This window comes from Quercus lobata, chromosome 11 (assembly GCF_001633185.2).
Source record: "Quercus lobata isolate SW786 chromosome 11, ValleyOak3.0 Primary Assembly, whole genome shotgun sequence".
Taxonomy (NCBI): Eukaryota; Viridiplantae; Streptophyta; class Magnoliopsida; order Fagales; family Fagaceae; genus Quercus; species Quercus lobata.
Genome location: NC_044914.1, coordinates 19,642,664 through 19,667,669, shown reverse-complemented (window position 1 = coordinate 19,667,669; position 25,006 = coordinate 19,642,664). Strand labels below are relative to the sequence as shown.

General features: G+C 34.3%; 2 protein-coding genes across 2 annotated transcripts; one reads left to right on the top strand and one right to left on the bottom strand.

Moving 5' to 3' along the window:
• Window positions 1–3,101: 3,101 nt before the first annotated feature.
• Window positions 3,102–17,519, top strand: LOC115968937 (protein RAE1-like). Its single transcript, XM_031088479.1, has 11 exons — window positions 3,102–3,366; window positions 3,451–3,537; window positions 3,666–3,743; window positions 6,223–6,416; window positions 7,923–8,064; window positions 10,342–10,422; window positions 12,438–12,566; window positions 13,795–13,872; window positions 15,195–15,266; window positions 16,871–16,951; window positions 17,036–17,519. The coding sequence occupies exons 1-11, from the start codon at window positions 3,319–3,321 to the stop codon at window positions 17,084–17,086; spliced, it is 1,041 nt and encodes a 346-aa protein (XP_030944339.1). The 5' UTR covers window positions 3,102–3,318; the 3' UTR covers window positions 17,087–17,519.
• A 1,808-nt stretch (window positions 17,520–19,327) lies between these two features.
• LOC115968936 (beta-xylosidase/alpha-L-arabinofuranosidase 2-like) lies at window positions 19,328–24,580 on the bottom strand. The gene is made up of 7 exons (XM_031088478.1): window positions 23,786–24,580; window positions 22,157–22,441; window positions 21,876–22,045; window positions 21,692–21,789; window positions 21,016–21,366; window positions 20,345–20,755; window positions 19,328–20,130 (listed from the first exon to the last, which is right to left on the bottom strand). The coding sequence occupies exons 1-7, from the start codon at window positions 24,296–24,298 to the stop codon at window positions 19,559–19,561; spliced, it is 2,400 nt and encodes a 799-aa protein (XP_030944338.1). The 5' UTR covers window positions 24,299–24,580; the 3' UTR covers window positions 19,328–19,558.
• Between the last annotated feature and the right edge of the window lie 426 nt (window positions 24,581–25,006).

Here is a 25,006-nt window from a genome sequence, read left to right as displayed (position 1 = left end):
GTTGTAAATGAACCAAGTTGTTTATTAAATAGCTTGATTTTGCTTAAGAAAAAGTTTGTTTATATTTGTTTGTTTAGAAAATAAGCCGATTATATTTGATTTTGCTTAAATTTAAACCCGATTATTAAACGAGCCAAACTCAAGCATAATAATGTGTTCATGCCAAATGAGCCAAACATGAGGATTCAGTTTAACTATATATAATATCATATTTTTGTATGTATACTTATCTAAAAAATAAAAATATATTTATATAGACATGTGTGTGGATGAAAGGCCCAAAAATGTATATTCAGCCATGGGGCTTGTTCGAGGACATTTAGCAGTCCGAGGACGGTTAGACACTAATGGAGATGTATGAATCAGTAAGTAATGGAAGGATTATGTACATAAAAGTTTGGGAAAGTAGTTTGAGGAGAGGTGCCTCCTCGGCTAAGTAGGGTAGAGGTCAAAGGGTTGACTTACCGCCAAGAACGATACATCGGATAATCTTACTGGTGAGGATGAGCATCAAGAGAGAATAGGACAAAGAGAAGCTGAGAAATATTTAGAGGAAAGCTGCTACCTCCTCATTGAATGCTCTACAGATAACTCTCTGGCTGCATTAATATGAAGGTAATACTTGAACAGTAATATTCAGCCTTATAAATACTCCCAAAGACTTTAGGAAGGGGCTGGGGACAAGGATCAAAGCCAGCAGCTTGATTTACACGTGGAGGGCTGAGTTGAAGCAAAACAGGGTAATTTAAAGAAGAAAGACCCCAATTATAGGGGGTTCATCTGAGAATCTATAGAAAAAATACTGTAGCAATAAGAACTGGACTTGTAATCAAATTTAAGAGAGATATATACAAGAACTACTCTCCTTGAACTTTGCTGAGGAAGATTTTCTTTGCATAAAACCTGTTTATCTTTGTTTTTTTGTCGTCTTCAACCTACTGTGATTATTGTCTAATTCATTGAAGTCTAGTTTCTAGCTCGCTCTCTACAAATTCATTGTGTCGGGCTCTTTGGACTTTAATCCTTTTACTTTTTGGGCTTAGGAACCAAAATGTGCCCTTACAATTGGAAATTTGATTGTATAAGTTTGTTAATAGATTCATGTAACATTAAATTACTATTTGTAACTTATTAATGATATAAACAATCAATTCATAATAAATATTCATAAAATTTTGAAGAGGTAAAACATTTTAGTCATAGTTTTAATATATAGGAAAAAAATAAGTTAGTTAAGTAACTCGTGAATAAGTTTAAGATTGGTTGACAAGAAAATGGGCTAAGCTTAAACATAAAATTTTGTTAGGGGATGAACTCGAGCTCACTTATGTTTGAAAAAAATTTACACGAACAAGCTTGTACTTTTAATACTCGGATCAACTACAACCCTAATTGGAGCCTAAAGCTCCAAACATGTTTGAAGCAAAATATTTTACAACCCTAATGAGCGCGTACTTAAAGACTCTTCTATTTATTTTTTATTTTTTGCAAATTGAAATAACATTCATATCAATTTTCTATCCAAAAAAAAAAAAAAAAAAAAGCCCAGGTTCTTATATAAAAAAAACCACATTAATTATATAAAAAAAGTGTATCTCTTTGTTTTTGTTTTTCTCTCACCTTTTTCTTTTTTGTACGTGTTCAAATCTATAAAAAATAAATCCAAGTTGATATAATCTAAATAAATAAAAAAGTTAGAAAGTGTAAAGAGAGGTGTTGCCTAATTTTATGGGATATGGAGAAACATGATGGAGAAAAAAAAATGTTTCTTTAAATTTACTTAAAATTTAGAAGTTTTATTTAGAGTCTACGGTTTAAAGTCCATGGCGTAGACCATGAATAAAACAAACTATTTAAATTTTTGGAAATGAAATGAGAAATTCATGCAAATTTAAAGGACAAAGAATATCTATCTATACTATTAATAACATGATTCATGGTTTGAATTTCATTATTTTACGTACTAAAATATCTTCACACAAATATTTTACAACCCTAATGAGTGTGTGCTCAAAGGCTTTTTTTTTTTTTTTTGCAAATTGAAATAACATTCATATCAATTTTCTAACCAAAACAAAAAAAAACCTAGGTTCTTATATAAAAAAAACCACATTAATTAAAAAAAAAATGTATCCCTCCGTTTTTGTTTTTCTCTCACCTTTTTCTTTTTTGTACGTGTTCAAATCTATAAAAAATAAATCCAAGTTGATATAATCTAAATATAGAAAAAATGTTTGAAAGTGCAAAGAGAGGCGGTGCCTAATTTTATGGGATACGGAGAAACATGATGGAGGGAAAAAAAATTTAGAAGTTTTATTTAGAATCCACGGCTTAAAGTTCATGGCATAGACTATGAATAAAATAAACTTTTTAAATTTTTAGAAATGAAATGAGAAATTCATGCAAATTTAAAGGGCAATGAATATCTATTTATACTATTAATAACATGATTATCTGTTTGAGTTTCATTATTTTGTGTACTAAAATATCCCCACACAAATTCTTAAACTCTAAAAAATATCCCTATTCTTTAGTTAAATAATTTTAAATTAAAAACATAAACTGGTTAATAGAGTAATTTACTATTTTTAAAAAAGTTCATAAGTTTAAAATTTTTTTCTTTTATCTTCTCTCATCCGAATCACCATTTTTATCTGCTAAAAAAAAGACAAAGATGCAAAATTGACCCTCTAGTTTCTTCATATTTCATTTTAGTATTTTAACTTTGTTTTTGTTCATTTCAATCTTCTAATTTTCAAGTTTATTCAATTAAAATTTTTCCATCCATTTTTGTTATTTGTTGTGGTTAATTTTTCAACATTTTAGATTTATCTTCACATTTTTTTATTTAAAAAAATTCATGATTGAAAAATATTTTTCAAACTTTTTTTTATGAAAATTTTTTAACAAAAGTTTGACGGAGTAACTTAATTGAATAAATCTATTTTTTTTTTTTTTAGAAACGAATAAATCTAAAACTTGGAGATTAGTTTTGCATTTTATTACCAATTTTTATTTTAAAATTCAAAATTTCAATAAGGCTAGTTTAAAAAAAAAAAAAAAAAATTTGGTTGAACCAAAGCCAAGGGACGATTACGAAAACATAGCGTAGCTTTTACAACCTCGCTCAGTCCACACACTCGCACAACACAACTCTCCTTGCTGTATTTATTCATTCTCAACTCTCACTCTCTCTCTCTCTGTCTCTCTGTCCCTTTCCCTCCAAACAAAGCAAAAGAGAGGAGAATTTATGTGACTTTCTCTCTCTCTCTCTCTCTCTCTCACTCTGTTCCCCATTTTACTTGTGAAGCTTCTTCAATGTCGAATTTCTTAGTGTCCAATCCAAATCCAAACAATTCATTCGAGGTAAGTAGGTGCTGCCTTTGCAAATCCCAGTGTTTCCTTTGACTCTCTCACAAATTTTGCTTATTATGGTTAACTTTTTCGTAGGTGGGTCAACCTCCGAATGACTCTGTCTCAAGCCTCAGTTTTAGTCCCAAAGCCAACTTCCTCGTCGCCACCTCTTGGGACAGCCAGGTATGTTTGATTTCTGTTTGGTTGCTAAGAAAATTTATATGAAGTTATATATAATGCCATTTGATTTTGTTTGAACTGAAACTTTGTTATCTTATGTTTGTTTGAAACACTTGTGTTGTGTTGTATAGGTTCGATGTTGGGAGATAACCCGTGGTGGGACAAGTCTTGCCAGCATGCCCAGGGCATCGATATTGCATGACCAGCCGGTAACAATGGTGTTTTTGTTTAGTAATATTTACAACTTGTATTTCATATTATGTGTATTTCACATTAATTGATTCACTAAACAGTTAAAATTGATACGCGAAGCTTTGCGGTTTGTTGCACAGGATTGGATAATTATTATCATAATCTTATGTTTGGTTGGTTAGTGCATATAAGTTAAGGATGTATTATGTGATCCTATTGTGTGTTTGATGTAAAGATAGGTGGAATACTTTGGATATTATATACTTCTTTTTGAAAAAAAAAAAAATTATAATTTAAGAAAATTTCACAACATACAAAATTATGTCATATGTAATATACTAAAAGTTGGCTCTTGTGTATTGTGCTTATTTCATGTGACTTAATATAAGTGTTACGCGTTATATGATGTGCTTTCTTTATTTCAGTTACTGTATTTAATGGATCAGATGGGGTGGTTGGCCATGCACATGTTGGTCATGGTGCACAAAAAATGGCGTATTGAGTTTCTGCTCAATTGGTCACTCATTGCTTGCTCTGGAGTTATCTTTTCTCCGCAAGGAACAAATAGTCAGTCTGGCCTAATCCCACCCTCATTCGTGATATTCAAGAATCCTTTGATCACAGGATTATTTTCTTCCTCTGGACTAATTATCTTGGGACTAAAAAGCCCCAAACATGGGACTTTGGACTATCTAGTCCTAATCCTAATCCTCATATGGTGTAACAAATAAGGCCTAAAGGAATCCCAAAATTGATCGATATGCCATTACCTGTTTAATTATGAAAATATTACATGTTATGACTATAAATTGTGTTTCTTGAAATGGAAGAGACTCTAGAGAGTGAATAGAGAAGGTAAATTAGTCTCAAGTTCTTCATATGATCTAAATTTTATTTGAAATATCTATTACTAAAAAAAAATCCTTCCTCTAGCAAATACTCCATTGTCTCCTAACATGAGAATGCTAAAAAAAAGTGGGTAGACACACTATATTAAGTGAATTAAAATTGCTATTAACATCCACACCACTTCAAGAGTACCAATTTAGAAGATTAAAGGTTTACTTTATAATTTTCATTGGGATTGTTTGTCTTTGATTCAATCCTTTGAATCAGCCTAACAGTATTATAATACAGATCTTCCCCATCTTATTAATTGATGCATGTCTTAAGCTCCAAGCTTCTTTTGTCTGCTCCAAATTTGGTGGATTACTCTATTCATGAGTTGTGGATTGGGTATAACAAATGCATCAACTTTGGAAAATTATGGGTGCTTTTTGGAAAAAGGGAAAAAAAGACCATAAGCTAGTGCTTGAAGATGTGAATATGTTGGTCAATCATTGCTGCTTTGCTCTTTTGTATGTCAGTTGTGGTCCCTTGTTTTTTTCTGCCTTTGGGATTCATTGTGTGATGCCATGATAGATGCCCACTCCTATCAGCAAGAGTTCATTGTGTGATACCAAAGATAGTCTTATTTCGGCTTGATACCTTGTTTCCTTTTGTGGACGATTTTGAGAGTGTGGAATAATGAACTTTTCAAAGTGTTAAGAACTCTTCTAATGAGATCAAATTCGTTTTGATGCATTCTTTGCTTGAATGGAGTACTATTGCTATTGGTGGGGCTTCTTGTCCCTCTTTTGTGATTTTTTTTGGATCTTCTGAAGCTTAGATTGTAATACTTTAGAGAAATCTCTTGTTTACCCTATCTGTTTATGAGTTTCTTCTATCTTTTAAAAAAAAAAAATATTTTTAAAGGTCATACCTAGTGTACAAGGCTCTTGCTTCTGCGGAGTTAGAGTGGTTATTGGTAGTCAGCCTTACCCCAATTTTGGAGAGGATTATTTTTTGACTTGAACCTGCAAAACATCGCTTGGGCAGAGGGCACTTGCCATCGCACCAAGGTCTTCAATAAAATTTTACCTTAAAGGTTGACTTGTATCTAATGCACAAGGCTCTTGCTTTTGTGGGGTTTGAGAGAGCGGGTTGGTATGTAGCCTTACCCCCAATTTTGGAGAGGGTGATTCTCTGACTTGAACCTGCAAAATATCTCTTGGGCAGATGGCACTTGCCATCGGCAAGGTCTGACCTCTTATAAGTAAAATGATTTTTACATATTAAAAGTTGAATTGTTGGAATTGGTGTGATGAACTGTAGGTTTAGCTCCATGTATGGTTGCTATTGATTATTTAAATTTTAAGTGGTTATTTTTTATGCTATTCTTTTGTTTTGTTTAACTAATTTGGAGTTAATACATTTACCATTGGGGGATAAAGTTTCCCCTCGAGCATGGGATCATAATTTTTAGTAGAATTAAATATATTTTGAGTGTAAGGAATTTATGAAACTTGAGACCTATCTGGTTCTTGAAGCCTTTTCTCTTTCAGTAAAAAAAAAAAGTATGGTAATAGTTGTAACATGTAATAGTATTTGATTTGGCTATGTCAACTTAGTAAAATATGAGCTGTTTTATCAGTCTTTTATAAAATTATGATATAGGTTTTGTGCTCGACATGGAAAGATGATGGAACAACTGTTTTCTCTGGTGGCTGTGACAAGCAAGTCAAGATGTGGCCGTTAATATCTGGTGGCCAACCAGTGACGGTGGCTATGCATGATGCGCCCATCAAAGAGGTTGCGTGGGTTCCTGAGATGAACCTCTTAGTCACAGGAAGTTGGGACAAGACTTTGAAGTAAAGAAAAACTCCATTTCCATTGAACTTCTCCTTGCTATTCCCTATGAATTCTTACCTACCCATGTATTTTGTGGTTGTTTGAATTATTTTCGAGAGGCAGTTGAAGTGGTGTTTTGGTTCAAATGATGCATAATAGGGTGTAATCAGTAGTGGTAGTTCTTGACTTTTGAATTAGCATAATGTTTTGGTGTGCCAGTACTCATTTGTATGGAAAAAGTACTATGTTCAAGTCACATGACTAATCAAGTATATTATGATTATGCATGTTCATGTGACTTGTTCTGATGGGTGGGTTGCTTTTACTGTCTCAACACTAAAAACAAAGCCTTATTGAAAGCTTGCCCTTATTGTATGATTCACATCATCATCAATCTCTCAATTGTTATGCATTATTGATAAAAGATATTGAAAGCCTTTTGCTCTTTGGTATCTCTTGACCATCAAGTTTTACAGCCCTTTCATATTTGTTCCATTTCTACTAGACTGCCTTAAATTCCGTGTAATCTGATTTAACCCTACTTAACCGAAAGCCTTTAGATTCTAAAGCATCTCTTAATTTTCTAACTTGACATTAACTCCATATTTAGTTTCATCCACTAAGACTATATCATCTACAAAAAGTATACACTAAGGGACTTCCTCTTGAATCGATTTAATGAGCTAATCCATCACTAGTACTTTTATTGTTTCACTTGATGTAAGGTGTCATAAAAAAAGGTTAAGTGTTTATTTATATTAAAAAAAAGGGTGTCATTTAGGCCAGATGCACTATGTTCTCCTTATTTGTTGAATTGTCTGCATGCTCATTCAAAGGCATTCTGCCAAAAAATTGAAGTTAAAAAAAAAATCAATGATTAAAATGAAACAAAAGACCAGTGCTGATTATGGTAGATGGTGAAGTCTGAGTACAACTCCTGAGACCACTACAGATTGAGAAACTCTTTTGATTCCTGTCCTTTTACTGTTTTGGTCTGTATCTAGTAGACAAACTATATTTGCATTATGACCTTTATAGAGAACAAGTGAAATGTGTATATATACAACTTTAAATCTTCATTTATGTACATTGTCCTGCCTTTGATGTGTCCATGATTCTGATATATGCCAAATTCTTTCTTTCTATTTCTAAATGATTATTTATTCCCTGGCTTACCACCAAGAGCCCACTTCTTTCCCGTGTACAATTTCTTTTTCTCCTGATCTTTCATTTGTATTACCTGATTTTTCTCATAGATCTCAACACTAAGGTTCTTCCCCTTGATGATTCTGCCTTTAATTGTTTGCTTCCTGAATATTGTTTGTAACCAATCATAGCCTTTGTCTATTGAGACACATGTATTTCATAATATTCTGAGTTGTAATGTGGATATTAAGTTTGCTGCGTATTCTACTTGTACAATTTTGTGCCTTCCTGATTTTTACTATCTCTATGATCAGATATTCTGTGCTTCTGACTATATAAATTGCTTATGGTTGTTGAGAAATATTGCTCCCTATCTTCAGGTACTGGGATACAAGGCAGTCAAATCCAGTTCATACCCAACAACTGCCCGATCGCTGCTATGCATTAACAGTGAGGCATCCTTTGATGGTTGTTGGCACTGCAGATAGAAATCTTGTAGTTTTTAACTTGCAGAACCCTCAGGTATTCTTTGATTCATAAGACATTATGCAGTGATTTTACAATGGTTTCTTATTATCTATCCAATCATTTTGTGGTGGACTAAATCATGGATTTTCAACTTGTAGAATAGGTAGTAATTCAATGATGGGTGGGTGGAAGATAATATAGGCCAAGACCTTTGAGCTAAGGCTAGAGGAAAGCATTGTTGGAAATGGATTTAAGGCCATAGAAAGGATTCAAGTTATCATGCGATCAATTGTTTCAGGGAGTCAGATGGTTACAATGATAACAGGCTGATCTTCCCCAAGAGCTCAGCTTTTGCAATTCTTTTCCTGATAGCGGGTCACATGTATAGGTTCTTGAACAGTGGAGAAAGAATTAAATGAAGTCTGTGAATTTTTTGTAAAGGAGGAGATAACCAAATAGGATCTTACTGCTCTAGCACAGGTGGAACAGAAGATGTAAATTTCTGTTGGTGTTGGAGTTGAGCAGTGCAAGAAGGTGAACTTATATCATAATACCTGAATGCAAAGAGGGTAGTAGATGGAAGGAGCTTGTGATGGCACTACGGGATTTATGCGGGGTACGAGGAAATAGAGGCACTGGTGCTCAACTATAGTGACTCTCTGACCTGCTTCTAGAATTTCTGAGAGAGAGAGAGAGAGAGAGAGATGACCTGCTTTTGGAATTGCTGAAGGATTAGGGGCAAATTAATCAGAACATTGAGGGGGGATGAGAAGGACGAATAAATTAGAAAATTGAGAAGGATGAGGGGCGGACGATGAGCAAGTTTCAGTATTTTCAATTGGTGCTGATAGCAAATAAAAGTTTTGATGAAAGATTTCAAAAATTCAAGGGTTCATTTGCAAATTAGACATTGAATATGCTTATGATCACGTAAGCTTAGATAGCTTTACTTATTAAAGTGGTAATTGATTGGAATTTGTATATCATCAGTACCTAGGAAGCTAGGAACTAGCATCCAGCTATTGGGAAATTCCAACATAATTCTTCCACACCCCCTTCTGGAGCTTTTAAGTAGAGCTTTCACAATTAAAACAAATAAGGAAAGAAACCATGTAATCAATTACATTAAATTCAGAAATAAAATCAAAATAAAATTCTAACGCAATAAAATCTATCAGCACTTCTCTCCTTGCATCAAGTTTGGAATGTGGTTCCATTATGCCTTATGTGGATAATTTGGAAGGAAAGAGAACATTTGATGGACAGTGATGCAGGTGAAATTATTGAAGGGAAATCAACAAGAACCAAAAATTAACTACAGGAATTAACACCCATGGTTGTTTGGAGTAAGCACCAAGTGGAGATAAAAAACCTAAGAATCAATACTTAGGTTGGTCTTGAATCAACATCAAGGCATTGAAAATATTCCAATAGAAGTTTTATTCATCATAAACTTGTCTCCATTGGAGTATAATACTGCACTTATTTACACTACAAAGAATAAATCCTAATCATAATTGACTTGAGTCAAATGACTAATGAAAATAACCTTAGGAAATTAAAGATAAAACCAATAACCTACTTAACTAATAATACGTAAAATAAAATCTAGTGGACCGATAGTAAAAAATAAAAATACAATTGACTACCAATTGATACTTATAACAACTTGTGAAGCACCTTTGGCAACATTAAAAACAAAGAAGTTTTCCGTTTCACCATACCATTAAATTTCTTTGGAATGATAAACTCAATGAGTGGAATTAGTGTTGCAAATGTTATAGTATCTTGATCCACAGAAAACACCATCATATCAAGCTTTTCCACTTAATATAGCCGTTGCATCAAACTCATTTTTCACAGCATGTGTACCCTCTATTTCTTTGCTCTATTGTTGAGCTTTCTCTTCATCAAGTAATGGGAAAGCTTTCTTCTCAGTTATAAGCAATATACTTGACACTCCAACAGGCTGAATTAAGTTAAGTCTGCTACACATGGTTCAAGTATTTCAATGCTGTATAGACTCTTTGATCACTGAAAACCTTTGAAGATACTTGCCAAAGATCCTTTATTGCTGCTGCCCTACATTCCACTCTTAACATTTTTGCAATTGAGTTAGAGGAGTTTTATTCTTGTTTCTTGTGCTAAACTTTGCTTTCTATTATGTTTCATGATTTGGAATTTTCTATGAGGTGCTCTCTGAAGTACTTGGGTTATGCATATAAGTACTGTTTACGTACCAAGACACACACACACACACACACACACATATATTTTCCCGTTCAGCTTTGCGTTATATTGTTAAGTAAATAATTATTCAGTTACCAACAGACTGAGTTTAAGAGAATCCCTTCACCCCTGAAGCATCAGACGAGGTGTGTTGCTGCTTTCCCTGATCAGCAGGGATTCTTGGTATGCATTGACTCTATGTTTTCCTTACCCTTTATTGTCCTCTCTCTTAAGAAATTCTGAGTTTAACTTCCCCATGCCCCATTTACTATATTTTTCATAAATTTTTATTTCTTCGTTTATCTCAATTTAATTTGATCATAAGCATAATGGTTTAGCTTTTTTATTTTTCCAACTTTTCATGGGATCTTCTATTATTTGGATGGGAGTACAATACAAATATGGTACCAGTTTGCTAGTTATGGTAATTGAAAAATGGGATGTTGATGGCCATTGATTGGGCATAAGATCCTGGGTGATTTTGGTTCTACTATAAAGCTCAAATTTTAATGTTATATATATATAGGCAAAGGCTAATTAGTTTGCTCATCCCTAAGGGGGTGCCCTCAAATTCTAGAAGTCCTGCCAATCCTACTTTGGAATTTCATAACTTAAGAGTTGAACCCCAAACATGCCTATTCCATGGAAGATATACACCACTTGGTTATAGTGGCCAGCGTGGGCCTGATAAGAAGTTTTAATGATGTGGTTTTAGGAATTATTAATATTTTGGTTCTACTATAAGGCTCATATTTTAATGTTATATATAGAGGCAAAGGCTAATTAGTGTTTGTTTGGAAACAATTTATTTAACTGAAACTGAAAACTTTTTGTTGAAAGTACTGTAGATAAAGCTAAAAGGTAGCTGAAATAGTATAGTGAAACCCATGAATAGTACCAAAAAGTGTAATGGGACCCATGAATAGTAGCAAAAATAAGCTGAATAGTAAAAAAAACTGGCTGTTTAAGCCAATGCCAAACGCGCACTTAGTTTGCTCATCCCCAAGGGGATGCCCTCAAATTCCAGAAGTCCTGCCAATCCAACTTTGAAATTTCATTACTTAAGAGTTGAACCCCAAACATGCCTATTACATGGAAGATATACACCACTTGGTCATAGCTGCTAGTGGTGGGCGAGATAAGAAGTTTTAATGATGTGGATTTAGGAATTATTAATATTTGTATATATATACACACACACACAATGGTATATGGTTGTCTTGGTGTTGTTTCAATCTAGAGCATATTTATATTTAGTTGATTTTCATTTAGGTGTTACTTTTTTTTTTTGGGGGGGGGGGGGTGGTGCAAGTGTAGTAACAACCTTTGAAAGTCTCATGCTTAGTCTTTTAACTGCTATATACCACAATGTGTGTGATGCTAAGATGTTGTCCATCAGTCTCTTTCATCTGCATGATGTCTGCAATGTATTATACTCATTTTGGGTTGTTATGGGTGACCTTTTATGCAGTTTGAAAAATTTTGTCAACCTCTTTGAGAATATGATGTGTATGACCTATATCCTCTCCACATTAATATATGTACATATATATACACACATAATGGTATATGGTTGTCTTGGTGTTGTTTCAATCTGGAGCATATTTATATTCAATTGATTTTCATTTAGCTGCTACTCTTTTTTTGGGGGAGGGGGGGAGGGGGGGAGGGGAGGAAGTGTTGTAACAACCTTTGAAAATCTCATGCTTAGTCTTTTATCTGCTATATACCAAATGTGTGTGATGCTAAGATGTCATCCATCGGTCTCTTTCATCTGTATGATGTGTGCAATGTACTGTACTCATTTTGGGTAGTTATGGGTGACCTCTTATGCAGTTCGAAAAATTTTGTCAACCTCTCTTAGAATTTGATGTGTATCACCTATATCCTCTCCAACAAAGATACTTTACTCTGAGCAATGTTTACTCAGTGTCATTAATATGTGTATTTAGGCTCACTATATTGCATAGTAATTTTAATTATATATCAATTATTGCATTTGACACTAGATTTTATTTTGTCTTAATAAGATCATTACAAGTAAATATATGCTCCTATTCTCTTCGCATATTGTCAGTGTCAAATATATTCTGCTGTGTAACTACTCCACTGCCATTATTTCCTGTTTGTCACTTGAATTATGATTATCATCAAAATTACCTTAATTATTGAAACTAAAGTTGTGATGTTCTTACAAGGTTGGCTCAATAGAAGGAAGGGTAGGTGTGCATCATCTGGATGATGCACAGCAAGGTAAAAACTTTACTTTCAAATGCCACAGAGAGGGAAATGAGATATATGCGGTCAACTCTTTGAACTTCCATCCTGTAAGATTCTTCAATGCCACTGCTGTAGTTTCTTGACACTTTTCCTTAATTATCAGCCGCCTTAAGTCTACTTATATGATGAAGATACTTTTGTCTCTCTGCAACTTCATATTCTTGAATTGACGGGTTTGGTTGAGTGAATGTTTACTTTGTTTCAGTTTGTGTAGCTAAGAGTTCTGTTGAGAACTCCTTTAACACTACTCTGCAAAAGCCAACTTCATTGCTTGTAAGATTAAATGTTCTGATGATTGCTGGTGTATGAAGTAGCATATGAAGAAAATCTCTGAAAATCACTTAAGATGAATAGCTTATGTCCATTACTAACCATTTTCTCTTATTTTTCTTGGACAATCCCATGAAATTTTTCTTAAAAACAAGTCAATCAAAGGAGTTGTTGTTTACTGGAAACTATCTAAGTTATTTGTAGTTTGTTAAACAAATTATCAATGCTCTAAGCTGATGTTCAGCCAATTTTACCCACAAACTATTAGAAGGTTGCAAATAATCCCTTCTATTAGACTTATTGTGACATACACAATTAACAAGTGGCCACTAAATGATCTTATCCAACAGAAAAAAAGAAAAGAAAAGAAAGTAGTGGCACATCCATGTTGGTACCTAAACCCTAGGCACTATGACTTGAATATGACCAATAAATCCTCAATTTCCTTTTGAACCTCATTTATGGTTTTAATACAAAAATTTAAATAAAAATAGAAAGAAAATAAACAAAAGAGAAAACCCAGCCTCTGTAATGATAATGGTGGTTTGCAAAAATTTGACAAACACAGTCCATGGCCATCAAATCTTTACCCCAAAAAGGGGAAAAAAGAATTGGAAAACATCCTACGATGGTTCTTAGCCTGTTTGGCTGCCAAGAAAAGGTACAAAAAGTATAGAGGCTTGATTTGGGAGGAAATAATAAAGAGAGAGAGAGAGAGAGAGAACTTGGTTATAAACATTTTATAAGATTGATATCAGCTTCAATGATCAAATCAGTTCTATTTTCAGTCTTTGAGTTGTAGGGCCTTTGAAGCAATGTAACTTGGTTTCCTTCAGAATTATGGTGTGGAATACTTGATTTATTTGGAATTCTCTATGAATAGTGCATACTATTTGTTCTAGCAAGACTTGATAGAATTTTTTATTTATAGAATTAAAGGTCAAGATGTTCATACTGTATTCACTACATCTGTTCAAGATCTTATTTAGACGTCCCTTGTTTTAGGTGCATCACACATTTGCTACAGCTGGATCTGATGGTGCCTTTAATTTTTGGGACAAGGACAGTAAACAGAGACTAAAGGTATGTCCCAGATCTACTATATATAAAATTTCTTTTTGGACAAGGTTCACTGAACTATGCTTCTTGGTGTAACAATTTAGAAAAAATAGTATAGTATTTTTCTTCAATCGCTTAATCAACTAGAAACTTGTTTTGGCACTTAATGGTATGACAAATTTCATCTAACAGACACACATAGAGAAACTCAAATGTGTCTGGATACATAGGGCAAAAATGGCTAAATAGCCTTAATTTTTAAATTTTGTAGCCAAACAGCCCCCTTTTCAAATTATATAGCAAAATACTCTTGTTTTGGAACTCAACATTGCTGGTGTTGAGTTTTGTTTGGAATTTGATATTAGCAATGTCAAGTTCTGTGCGTATTTTGCCACTTAAATTTTTTTTGAAAATTTTACGTAGACTTAAAAATATGTATAGAACTCGACATTGCTAATATCTAGTTCTACTTAGAATTCGACATCAGCAATATCGAGTTCCAAAACAAGGTATTTTGCTACATATGCAATTCACATATGCTAATGACATTAAATGGATGGCATTTATAATATTTTAAAATTTGGACCATTCACGGAACTAGACAAAGGAGAGGATCAAGGTTCAGAGGTCCAACCATTGGTAGACCATGGTGGGACTCAAGTGAAAAATAATTCAAGTAAAATTATTTAACTTTACAAAAAGTAGAACAATTTTGAATAATTTTTTTAATGAGTAAAATTAATTTTATTCAAAATAAGAAATGGTTCACATATACAGAACGTGCAACAAGCCACTCCTACTGAATTACAATCACATAATCAAAAGTTCCAAAAAATCAAGAAAAGACAATGTGGGAATTGGGATGTTGCCCAAGTTGTATTCAATCATATGGGCACCTTAATAAGCACTATTTGATAGCATAAAGAAGACTCCATTTTATCAAATGTTCTCCTATTTCTCCCTTGCCAAATTGTCCACATGACACTCAGAGGGGCGGCCCTCCAAATATTTGAAATTCTATGACTATTACCCATCCATCAATCAGTAAAAAAGGCTATTAGTGTTTTCATTCCTTTTTGGTGATAAGCCTAAGACCATGTGTTGACGTACTAGATGCAGATGGTGATTGAATGTTCCAAACTTTGTTCCCTTGGCTCAGTGTGTGTCCAATTTACTGGTGTGCTGCCTATAGTTTGATTATTTGCAGCTACACATCATTCCAGTGATTTTCCAAGTTGAAAATAGCAACAGGATTCATGCTATTCCTCCCTCCTCCCCTCCCTGCCACCACCCCTTCTTGATTCTTTTCCATGTATTTGTCTAACTCAACTGTGTGTACTTTTCAGGCCATGCTCAGGTGCAGTCAGCCTATAGCATGCAGTACGTTCAACAATGATGGTTCCATTTATGCGTATTCGGTACGTTTTATCTCTTGTGATTTTGCTACCACCAGTGAGTTTATGTCATAGTAGTCTCTCTTTTTCTCCATACTAACACACCCACACACATACCGAGACAATCATGGTTTATTAATTTAAGTGGGTATACACATGATAAGTAAATTTTCCTAAATCCAATTGTACTGGTTACTTGCCAATTTTTGTATGTTTAGGTATCAGCAAGTATTTATTCATGGCATGAATGACAGAATAAATATCTGCCACTTTACATGCTATATTGTAACATGATCCTGCACAAGGGCTCTCCAAAGCACTGTGCATATGAGTTATGTTGTCTACATTGTAGGGGAAGGGCAGAAATTGTGTGAAAAACTCAATGATATGTAGAAATCAAAATTCTTACAGCTTTGATGAAACCATCAAAACGCATGGTTTGGATGCCATTGTAACTTTTTTAGGGTCTCTCTTCTATGGTGAGGAAATCTTCCTCAATGATTTTATTGGTGCAAAAATGTATGAGATGTTTCAAAATATCTCAAATTTTTTAATTATTCTATGGAGATGGAATTTTCTCTTTCTTGTTCTTTTGTGCACAACTCCTGGCAGTTTTAGGTGTATATTCTATTGATATGGAGATGGAATTTTCTCTTTCTTCTTCTTTTGTGCACACCTCCTGGCAGTATTAGGTGTATGTTCTATTGATATTTGAATTTGAATATGGGGCCTCCTACTACCATTTGAAGCTATGTTATGTCTACAATATGTGAGCACTAATTGAACTAGAGAATGCTAGAGCGTTCAAGATAGGCACATGAGTGGGAGGAGGATCTTTTAATTTGAATCCAAATCTTTTCAATTTATAGTTGAAGAAGGGGGTTGTGTGTACACCTTTAATATTATACTTGAATGAGGCAACAACTTTTTTATGATCGGTTTTGTTGGGCAGAGAAGGTGCTGCAATTTTTGCAGAAGTGTTCCCAAATTAATAAATAAATAATAATAAAAATATCTGATTATATCAGCAGGGTAGGAAGGGATGCATGACATTAACCTTTGGTTTCACTTCAAATACTGCTTGCCTTTTGTTTTGTACATTGACAAATCAAATAGGGAGGCAATGGATAATTTATTTATTCATTGTGACATGATAGGGAGATGTGGACTTTTATTTTGCTTGTTAACGATTATTCCACGGATCACATTGCTGAAAAGGACATTTTGGTATTGTAGTGGTGAATTTTGAAAGATAATTCCATTGTTTTTGATGTGGTGTATTTGGAGAGAAACTTTTGAAGGATGTGAATTACCATATGAGTTGAAGTTTTTGTTCTTAAAGTCTCTTTATGACTGGATAATGGCTGTTGTTACATTATCTTTTTCAAAAATTTTGTAACTTTTTGATTTTTTGAATTTAGAAGTTTGATTTGATGTTCATTTGTGTGTTTCTCTTCAATACATTCTTTGTGTTAGGGTAATGTCTTGTATTGCACTTTTATAGTGAAATATATTACTCAGTTATTATGAAAAAAATGTGTCTTGCAGGTTCAGACTGCTAATCTTGCTCTTTTACTCCTTTGGTCTTGTAGTGGCACTGAACTATGTTTTTGAACTTCTGTTTGTAGGTCTGCTATGACTGGAGCAAGGGTGCTGAAAATCATAATCCTGCCACAGCAAAGACCCATATTTTCCTACATCTACCACAGGTTGTTTTTTCATTATTTTCTTATGGAACCACTCTTAAGGTAGTTTACTACAGCTATAATACTATGTGATTTTTTGGGATGCAGGAATCGGAGGTTAAAGGCAAACCGCGAATGGGAACTAATAGCAGAAAGTGAGGCTGGTTCATGGTAGCCATAAGACGCTTGGATGAATATTTGTGTGTATATGGAGGGCATTTGCCTCTGTAGTTTCTGACATATGAATAGGCAAGGCTCTTGTTTGTATAGAAGTCTAGGTAGAATCCCTATTGTGGTTTATTGAATGAACTTATAGTCCCCATTAGGTGAATTTTTTTTTTTATAGGTAAACATTTCGGGTAATATGTTCATGAATATTTAGGGTTATTCTACGGTACACTTTTTTTTCCCTTCACTTTTGTTTTGTATATATCATACCTACCTAATCATGACCGTCAACTATTATATAAAAGTCAGTAACCTATGTTAGCGGTTAAGATTAGGTATGTATGGCACGTAAAAAAAGTGTACCGTAGAACTCTCTGATTATTTAATATCAATTATGTGTATATATAGGATTAAATTCCAGTTATGTTTGATGTAATTTTTAGTTTAATGTTACTTCACGTAATATCTTTTTGTTGGTGTAGGTATTTCATCAAACTCATACCACCGGACATCTTGGTCCATGTGGTATCTCCCTAAGTACATAGTCTGATGAGCTATTGTTCACTTTTCAAATGTTTTTTTCCTATTATAATAATTAGGTGTTGAATAAAAAATGTTGGAAGATGTGTAGTTGTTAAAAAAAGAATAAATAATGAATGAAGAAATAATATTTAAATGAGATAGAGAATCTGTTGGAAGTGTATTTGAAAAAATGAGTAGCTAAAAGGTAAAAGTCACTGTTCATTTTTCAAATAGTACAAAAATTTGGAGATTTTGCTAGAGATGCTCTAAAGGCTTTGGACATCTTGTCGATTTTCTTTTAGATTTCAATTCTATTACCTGATATCTCTCACAATTTATAAGCAATCAAATGTCTGATTTGTACCATGCATCATGTATTTATCCTACAATTCAATCCTAAACCCTAATGGCTCGACCACCTTGGTAATTTCTATCATACAATCCAAAACCCTAATTGCTCAACCATCAAATCCTTTCATATCTGAAATTCCCATCCCTTAAACATCTAAATCCATCAACCAAACCATCAAGAACCAAATTCCCTCATCAAGGAACACTATTTCAAGTGTGTTCCTCACTAAATTTTTGCCTGTAGTGAAAGTAAGCGGTGAGCCCCCTTGTATTTGCCCTAATGGTAGAGGTTAGTGGTGTACTCCCAAGTCATTGGAATAGGATGGGCTTACATTGAGCTACTTAGACTTACTGATGGGATTTTGAGAGTTTACAAATATCAATTAAAATATGTGATTAATCACACTTAAGAGTTCTTGTGATTGGTGATGACTTATACAGGGACAGAGTTAAGACTTGGACTTAGCAGGGCATAAGTATAAACAAATAAAAAAAAATTATTATGAAATTTCAAATAGGCATTTATTTAGTATTAACAAATCATTAACAAATGACAACAATGCAAAATTGCTATTTTTTAATACATTACAATACAATCATTTATGAAAAGGGAATGTGGTGTGCATCTTCTGCTGTTGGGTAAGAGTAAAATTAATTTTTTTAAAAGTCAGGTTGTTTGTTTTGGATAAAATTGGTTTATTGAATTTTATTATTTTTAGCTCTGTCATTGGTAATTTTTGTTGTTAGGCTAATTTTTTTGGGCTTGATAATTTTGTTTTAAATTTTAGATTTATTAATTTTTTTATGACCTTTAAAAGGATCAATGATATTGTTAAAGGGTGGCCAAATGTAATTTTATTGAACCAAATTACTAAAATTAGTAGCTATATATATATCCTACTTATTTTCTTTTATAAATAAAAATTCATTATACAATTCCTCACTTCCCACCAATATTCTCCCGTAATCTTGTGGAGCATGTTGCAGCGACATGTTGATATTTGGGGTCAGTCCCAAACGTAGCATATAGATAGGTTGTATCTTCTGAACTTATGAATGAATTCCAAAACTAGGGCCCTATGAGACAAGTTGATATTTATTGTAAATCTTAGTTGCATAGGTAGAATGCACAAAAAACAAAATGTTCATTTAAATTTCATAATTTTTTGTTAAAGCCAGCCCATAAAGGGAGTAAGTTTAGAGGTTTATTGCTTTTGGAATTCCACATCAATTACAAGAATATGAAAGCTAAAAGACAATTTTTGTCTGATGTTTTAAGTGAGAGCATCTTTTGAGAATCTTGAGGATTTGGTTGATAGTGGATTTTGGTTGGTATTGATTGTGGATGTAGACGTAGAGTTTGCCAAACTACATTAAATTCCATACCTTGTGGTATTTGATTATATTATTATTGTGTGTTTTCACAACAATTTTGATTTTGAGCAATTTGTCTATGGAATTATTAAGAAATGATTATAACTGATTCAAAGCTTGTTTCTACAATTTGAAATGCCTTTATCAGCTGAATTCAATTCAGTAATGCCTTTAGCAAAACCCCCCAAATATCTGCAGGCTTGTTGATGATTTAATTTAAACCCTCACGTTCATTGAGTGTTTCAAGCTCCCAACATGAAGCACATGTTGTCCCAAGGCAACTTTCCTGGTTCCAAGCTCATCCACCACACTCAAGTCCTTGCAAACATCCACCTTGAACTTGACCAACGTTTCTGTTTGCCCTGTCAAGAAGACCTTCTCAAATCCCAGCAAGTGCTTCTGAGGTGAGTTGTGTATTGATGGAGGGGTAGTGAACAAGAATACTGTATGGCTTCCACTAATACTTCCCATGTTTTTGACTCTCAAGTGAATGTCAAAACCCCAGTTTTGACAATGCTGCTCAGCAACGTCTAATGACTTGCATCTTGTTGAGCGACAAACGTGACCCTCTTCTAAGGGAATGGAAACTAACTTTGGTGCTTGAGCTAGGTGGTGGTTGAAACTGGAATAGCTTAGTCCATCTCCAAATGAATACACAGTTTCTCCGGTGTAGAACCTGTAGGTCCGGCCAGGGTAGCCAGTGGCAGGATCTGGCCTCATGTTCATGTTTGTCATGGGGACCTTGTCTAAGTATGCTTGTGGATACCATGTCATGGGTAATCTTCCACCTGAAACAAAGAGCAGTTGATTGGTATGCAGCGAAAGAAGTCATGGAAAGATGATGCCTAGAATATGATTTAACATATAAATTTAAAATTTTGATAATATGTGTATAATTGATTTGTACATCTCTAGAGAAAAATTGATCTGGGAATATATAGCTTGGAATTTTACTAAGTTAGGAGAGTAGTATCATAAAGCAGGAGATGACAATAAACTTACTTGGATTACAATACCCAAAAATCACATCAGCTATGGCAGCTCCTCCAGCTTCCCCAGGGTAACCAACCCATAGGATGCTTGTAATTTTATCATTACTTTTTGCAAATGAGATATCAAAGCCCCCTCCAGACATTATAACAAGAATGACTGGTCCTTTGGATGCCTTTGCAACTTCTGTTACTAAGAGTGTTTGCTGTCCTGGAAGATTGAGGTCAATCCTGTCACGACTCTCTGCCTCGATAGATTGATCTGCACCCATTATAAGTACAGTGGCATCTGCTGAGGCTGCTATTTTCTTGGCGTCATCTACCTGCGCAGTGCTGCAGGCCACATTGGAGCAGCCTGGCTGATAAGTTGTTGCAACTGAGGCTGTCAGACCTTGCAAAGGAGTTGTATATTTGCATGGAGTGCCTGCAAAATTAAAGACAACATTAGACATCAATTTTAGAATGATTTAGAATCATTTTTTAATCTCAAACTTGAATGACCATCTATTCATTCAATTTACCCTCGCTAGTTGTTCAATATTATAAATCAAATTATTCAAGATTTTACAAAAATATCTAAAAGAATATTGATTCAGTGATAGCCACATCAAAAATTCAAGCAATGTATGATGGATTCTTGATTAAGGGGCAACCAGACAAAGGAATGTTTTGATATTTGCCCACCTTCATAGTTTCCAATCATGGTTTTTGTGACATTGGCGTTGGGACCAATTACAGCCAAGGATTTGATGGCAGTGGGAGACAGAGGCAGTGAACCGGGACTGTTTTTAAGCAGCACTATCCCTTGCCTAGCTGTTTCACGGGCCAGTTCCTGGTTCTTTTCCGTACACACATCTTTTGGACCCAAGTTGCCATAAATTTGCTTGCTTGGGTCACCATCAAAGAAGCCAAGTCTCATTAAAGTTGCAAAATTGTTAGAAATGGCCTTGTCAATAGCCGCCTCATCCAAAAGTCCTCCTTTTACTGCAGCTTCTGTGTGTTGACCTAGGAAGGATCCACAGTTAAGATCCAATCCTGTCAAATTAAATCAAACAGACAATCATTTAGTCACCACTACAAGCAGGAAATGTAGGATATACTGCTCTAATTGGACATGATACCAGTAAGAGATATACTCAAAATTCTGGTGCCGAAAGGTAGCAGAATGCAGATAAATTTGGATATGACATCAAAAGGTAATGTATAAATTACTTTTTCCCAATCCATCAACACTAATTAATTAGTGTTAAATTTCCAAAATATTTCAATAATTTTATTGCTGAAGCATTTCAGTCATACCAATTTTTTACATTATCATTGATTTTAATGCTACATGATCTAAGAATGGAAATTAAGTTACCTGCCAATATAGCTTTGGCTGCAGCCTCCTCTGGTGATTTTGTGTATTGTTGAGACTTGTAGAACACATCTACCGAATCACAATCAGAAACTATGTATCTGCAGCAACACAATAGTCGTGTTTAAACAAAACAGTGGTAAGCATCTTGGATTATATAATAGGAAAGATAAGGTAAAATCAATACCCATTTAGTTTCCATTCGCCTCGGATGACTCCAGCAAGCAGGTCCGGGTCTGCGCAGGTTGGCTTACCATTAACCTGGTTGTAGGAACACATGACACTGGCTACATTGCCATCAATCACACAACTCTTGAATGGTGGTTGAAATGTATCATCCAAATCTTGCTTTGTTACCTAACTCATCAAAACAAAAGAAGACAAAGGAAATGAAAATTATGATCCTGAAATAAAATCTAATTAACCCCTTGCCACCAAAAAATTCAATTAAGGTAATTTGTAAATTACCACAGCATTGAAATGGTAACGGTCTGTCCCTTTCCAATTATCAAGATCATAGGCTGTATAATGTTTACAACATGCAGCAACCTTAAGTCCATTTGGATCACCATCTCTTTGTTGAAGACCTCTAACGTAACCGGATCCATATTTACTTGAAAGCAATGGGTCTTCTCCTGGAGTTTCCTGGCCTCTTCCCCATCTGGGGTCTCGAAATATGTTAATATTTGGTGACCAATATGTCAAGCCTGCTAGTCCCACATTGTACATTGCTCTTGCTTCGGTAGAAACCACCTACACACCATAGACAGTAACAGTTCAATAATTTATGTGCCATGTCAATTGTAGATCAGTATTAGGTAATAGCTGCAACTGCAACCTATGCATTGACTTAACTTGAGATCATTCCTTCATTTTGAATTCCCAAACTTTCTGCGTGTGCAATTAATCGGTTCAATATTTTTGTTCTAAAAGTTCCTACTCCTATACCAGAGTCTGACAATACATTTATGCATATGGTGTTGGAAGAATAATGAAAAACCATGTAACAGTGTCACTAGAAATAGTGCCTTCATGCTTTGAAGACATTTACACGACACTCAAATTTCAAAATTTCCCACCTACCCAACTGCTCCAACTTTCAACGTTCAAACCAAATTTTGTCCTGCTTAATTTGATTTGATTTTTTATTTTTTTTGGTTTTTGCTCCTCTTGGTAACTGAAATTTTCTACTCTAAAATCAATTATCTTGGTAATTTCCCATTCTACACGTATTGTATTCTGTGAAAGTCATTAGTTATTAAAAAATGTCACTGCTAATCAATCACCATCGCTATTCCCTGCTGTATCCATTACTCTGCAAGCTGGAAGACTCACAAAAGTCTCCATAGATTTCAAAACACTGCAAACTGCACTCAAATTATAATTCCACCAACTACCATACCCTTTTATATATTTATTTACATTTATGTGTTTCTTTTCAGGCTAAAGCGAAAGTGAGTCATTAAAGAAGTTAACCTAATAACTATCCTTCACATGCTTTTGTTAGTTAACCATAAAGAGATCAGTCCTCCTCGTATCCATAAAGATCTCATAGGAAAAGCAATGAAATGATGATCAGTTCAGATCAACAGCTGTAAATGGCATTTGCATATTATGTATGTCTTTTGTTTAGAAAACAACGTGTAACCGGAAATGAATAAACAATTAAATATACATCTTTTGTGAAGCACTAGTTGTTTTCACACTCTCTCACTCACTCACTCTCTCTCTAGCATTAATCCATTTGATTATAATCTTTTCCATTGTATCTCAGACGGCAAGTTGAACAAACAACATCAGAATTTAATTAGTGATATTGACAAGGATGTTGACACGTTGTTACAGATAATAAAATCATCATATAACCGACACAATGAGTTCTTCTATCTAAATCAAACTCACCCAAAAATAGTTCACACTTCCATTTCATCAAAATTCTTAGTTAAAAAAAAAATAAAAATAAAAATTCAGAAATGCAATTGTAAAAAAGAAAACTATCTGAAAGATCAGAGAATGCATAAAAACATGGCAATATGAAAGGAGCAAAACGAAACAGAAAAAGGGTATCATCAAGCCTTTGAAAAGTCAATTTCTTACCTTTCCAATGGCTTCAAAGAGAGAAGTATTGAATGTAGCAGCAGTGAGAATAACTTGAGGAAAGCTGGTAGCTCCAGGTACCACATTGGAAAAACGAGTCCCTGGGCCCACATAAGAGACTCCATGAAGAGCCTCAGACCACCACTCATACTGTGGTATACCAAGCCTACTCACACTCCCTGCCTTGTTCACCAAGAACCCAATTTTCTCTTGCAATGTCAGCCTCTTCACCAAGTCCCCAACTCTCGAATCAATACCCAAAGACGTGTTACAGAACCCCAAGCTCGCCAGGCTCGAGTTGCTCTTAACATCACAGGCAAAAACAGGTGATGATTGGCCTAAAACCCGGCTGCAGCTAAAGGAAAGCAAAGCAGAGTATATGGAAAAGCAGAGCAAAACAGAGACCTTCGGTGCTCTGTTTGCAATGGTGGTGGCCATAGCCATCGAGTTTGAGACAAAATAAAAAGAAAAATTGTGGTGCTTGAAGAGCACGGGAATATCTTTCTTGGGCATGTAGATGAAGTGGTCGTTATATATAATGCTTTTTTATGGAAAGCAGAAAATAATATCTTAATAAAAGTTACAAAACATGTTGTGTTTTTTTTTTTTTTTTTTTGGTGACCCGTGATAGATGACTGATTGGGAAGAGGATGAAAGCTAGTTCTCCGTTGGCATTGGTATTAAATGTGGTTGTTTGTACGTTTTGGTTTGAGAGAAAGAGAGAGAAAACTAGTTGGGACTTGGGATAGAATCTAATCTACGAGTCAGTTTTTCACTCAGGACTCAAGCTATTTTGTTTGGATTTGGAAAATAGTGCAAAGTGTCTGTGTGTGTATGTATTTTGTATGTAGGAGGAGGCTAACTAGGCTCGGAGCTTGGGTTGGGTGTGTGTGTGTGTGAGAATAGAAAATACAAATGCAGACTTTGACACTTTGTTGAGTGAAGGAAATTAATACGTAGTAGATAGAATAGATAAAGGCATTGTTAAGGTGTCTTATGTTTTTTTTTAATTTGTTAAGAGATTAAGGGGTTGGTAGTGTAAGCAGAACAACAAATTTCAGTTTTTAAACAATATTATATGTATTTTTATATACTTTTTCATCTACACGTATATCCAAAAAATACAAACAACATTATTAAAATAATATTACCAAACACCCTCAAAATTTTATAATAAATTGGATTGGTTTTTTTTTTTATAATCTTTTTATAGAGAGTCGA

Coding starts and splice junctions, on each gene's coding strand:
- LOC115968936 (XM_031088478.1), bottom strand. CDS start 24,298: ATGCCCAAGAAAGATATTCCCGTGCTCTTCAAGCACCACAATTTTTCT. Junction 22,046..22,156: donor GTTACCATTTCAATGCTGTG/GTAATTTACAAA, acceptor TTGATGAGTTAG/GTAACAAAGCAAGATTTGGA. Junction 21,367..21,691: donor AGCCAAAGCTATATTGGCAG/GTAACTTAATTT, acceptor TTAATTTGACAG/GATTGGATCTTAACTGTGGA.
- LOC115968937 (XM_031088479.1), top strand. CDS start 3,319: ATGTCGAATTTCTTAGTGTCCAATCCAAATCCAAACAATTCATTCGAG. Junction 12,567..13,794: donor ACTCTTTGAACTTCCATCCT/GTAAGATTCTTC, acceptor CCCTTGTTTTAG/GTGCATCACACATTTGCTAC. Junction 13,873..15,194: donor ACAGTAAACAGAGACTAAAG/GTATGTCCCAGA, acceptor TGTACTTTTCAG/GCCATGCTCAGGTGCAGTCA.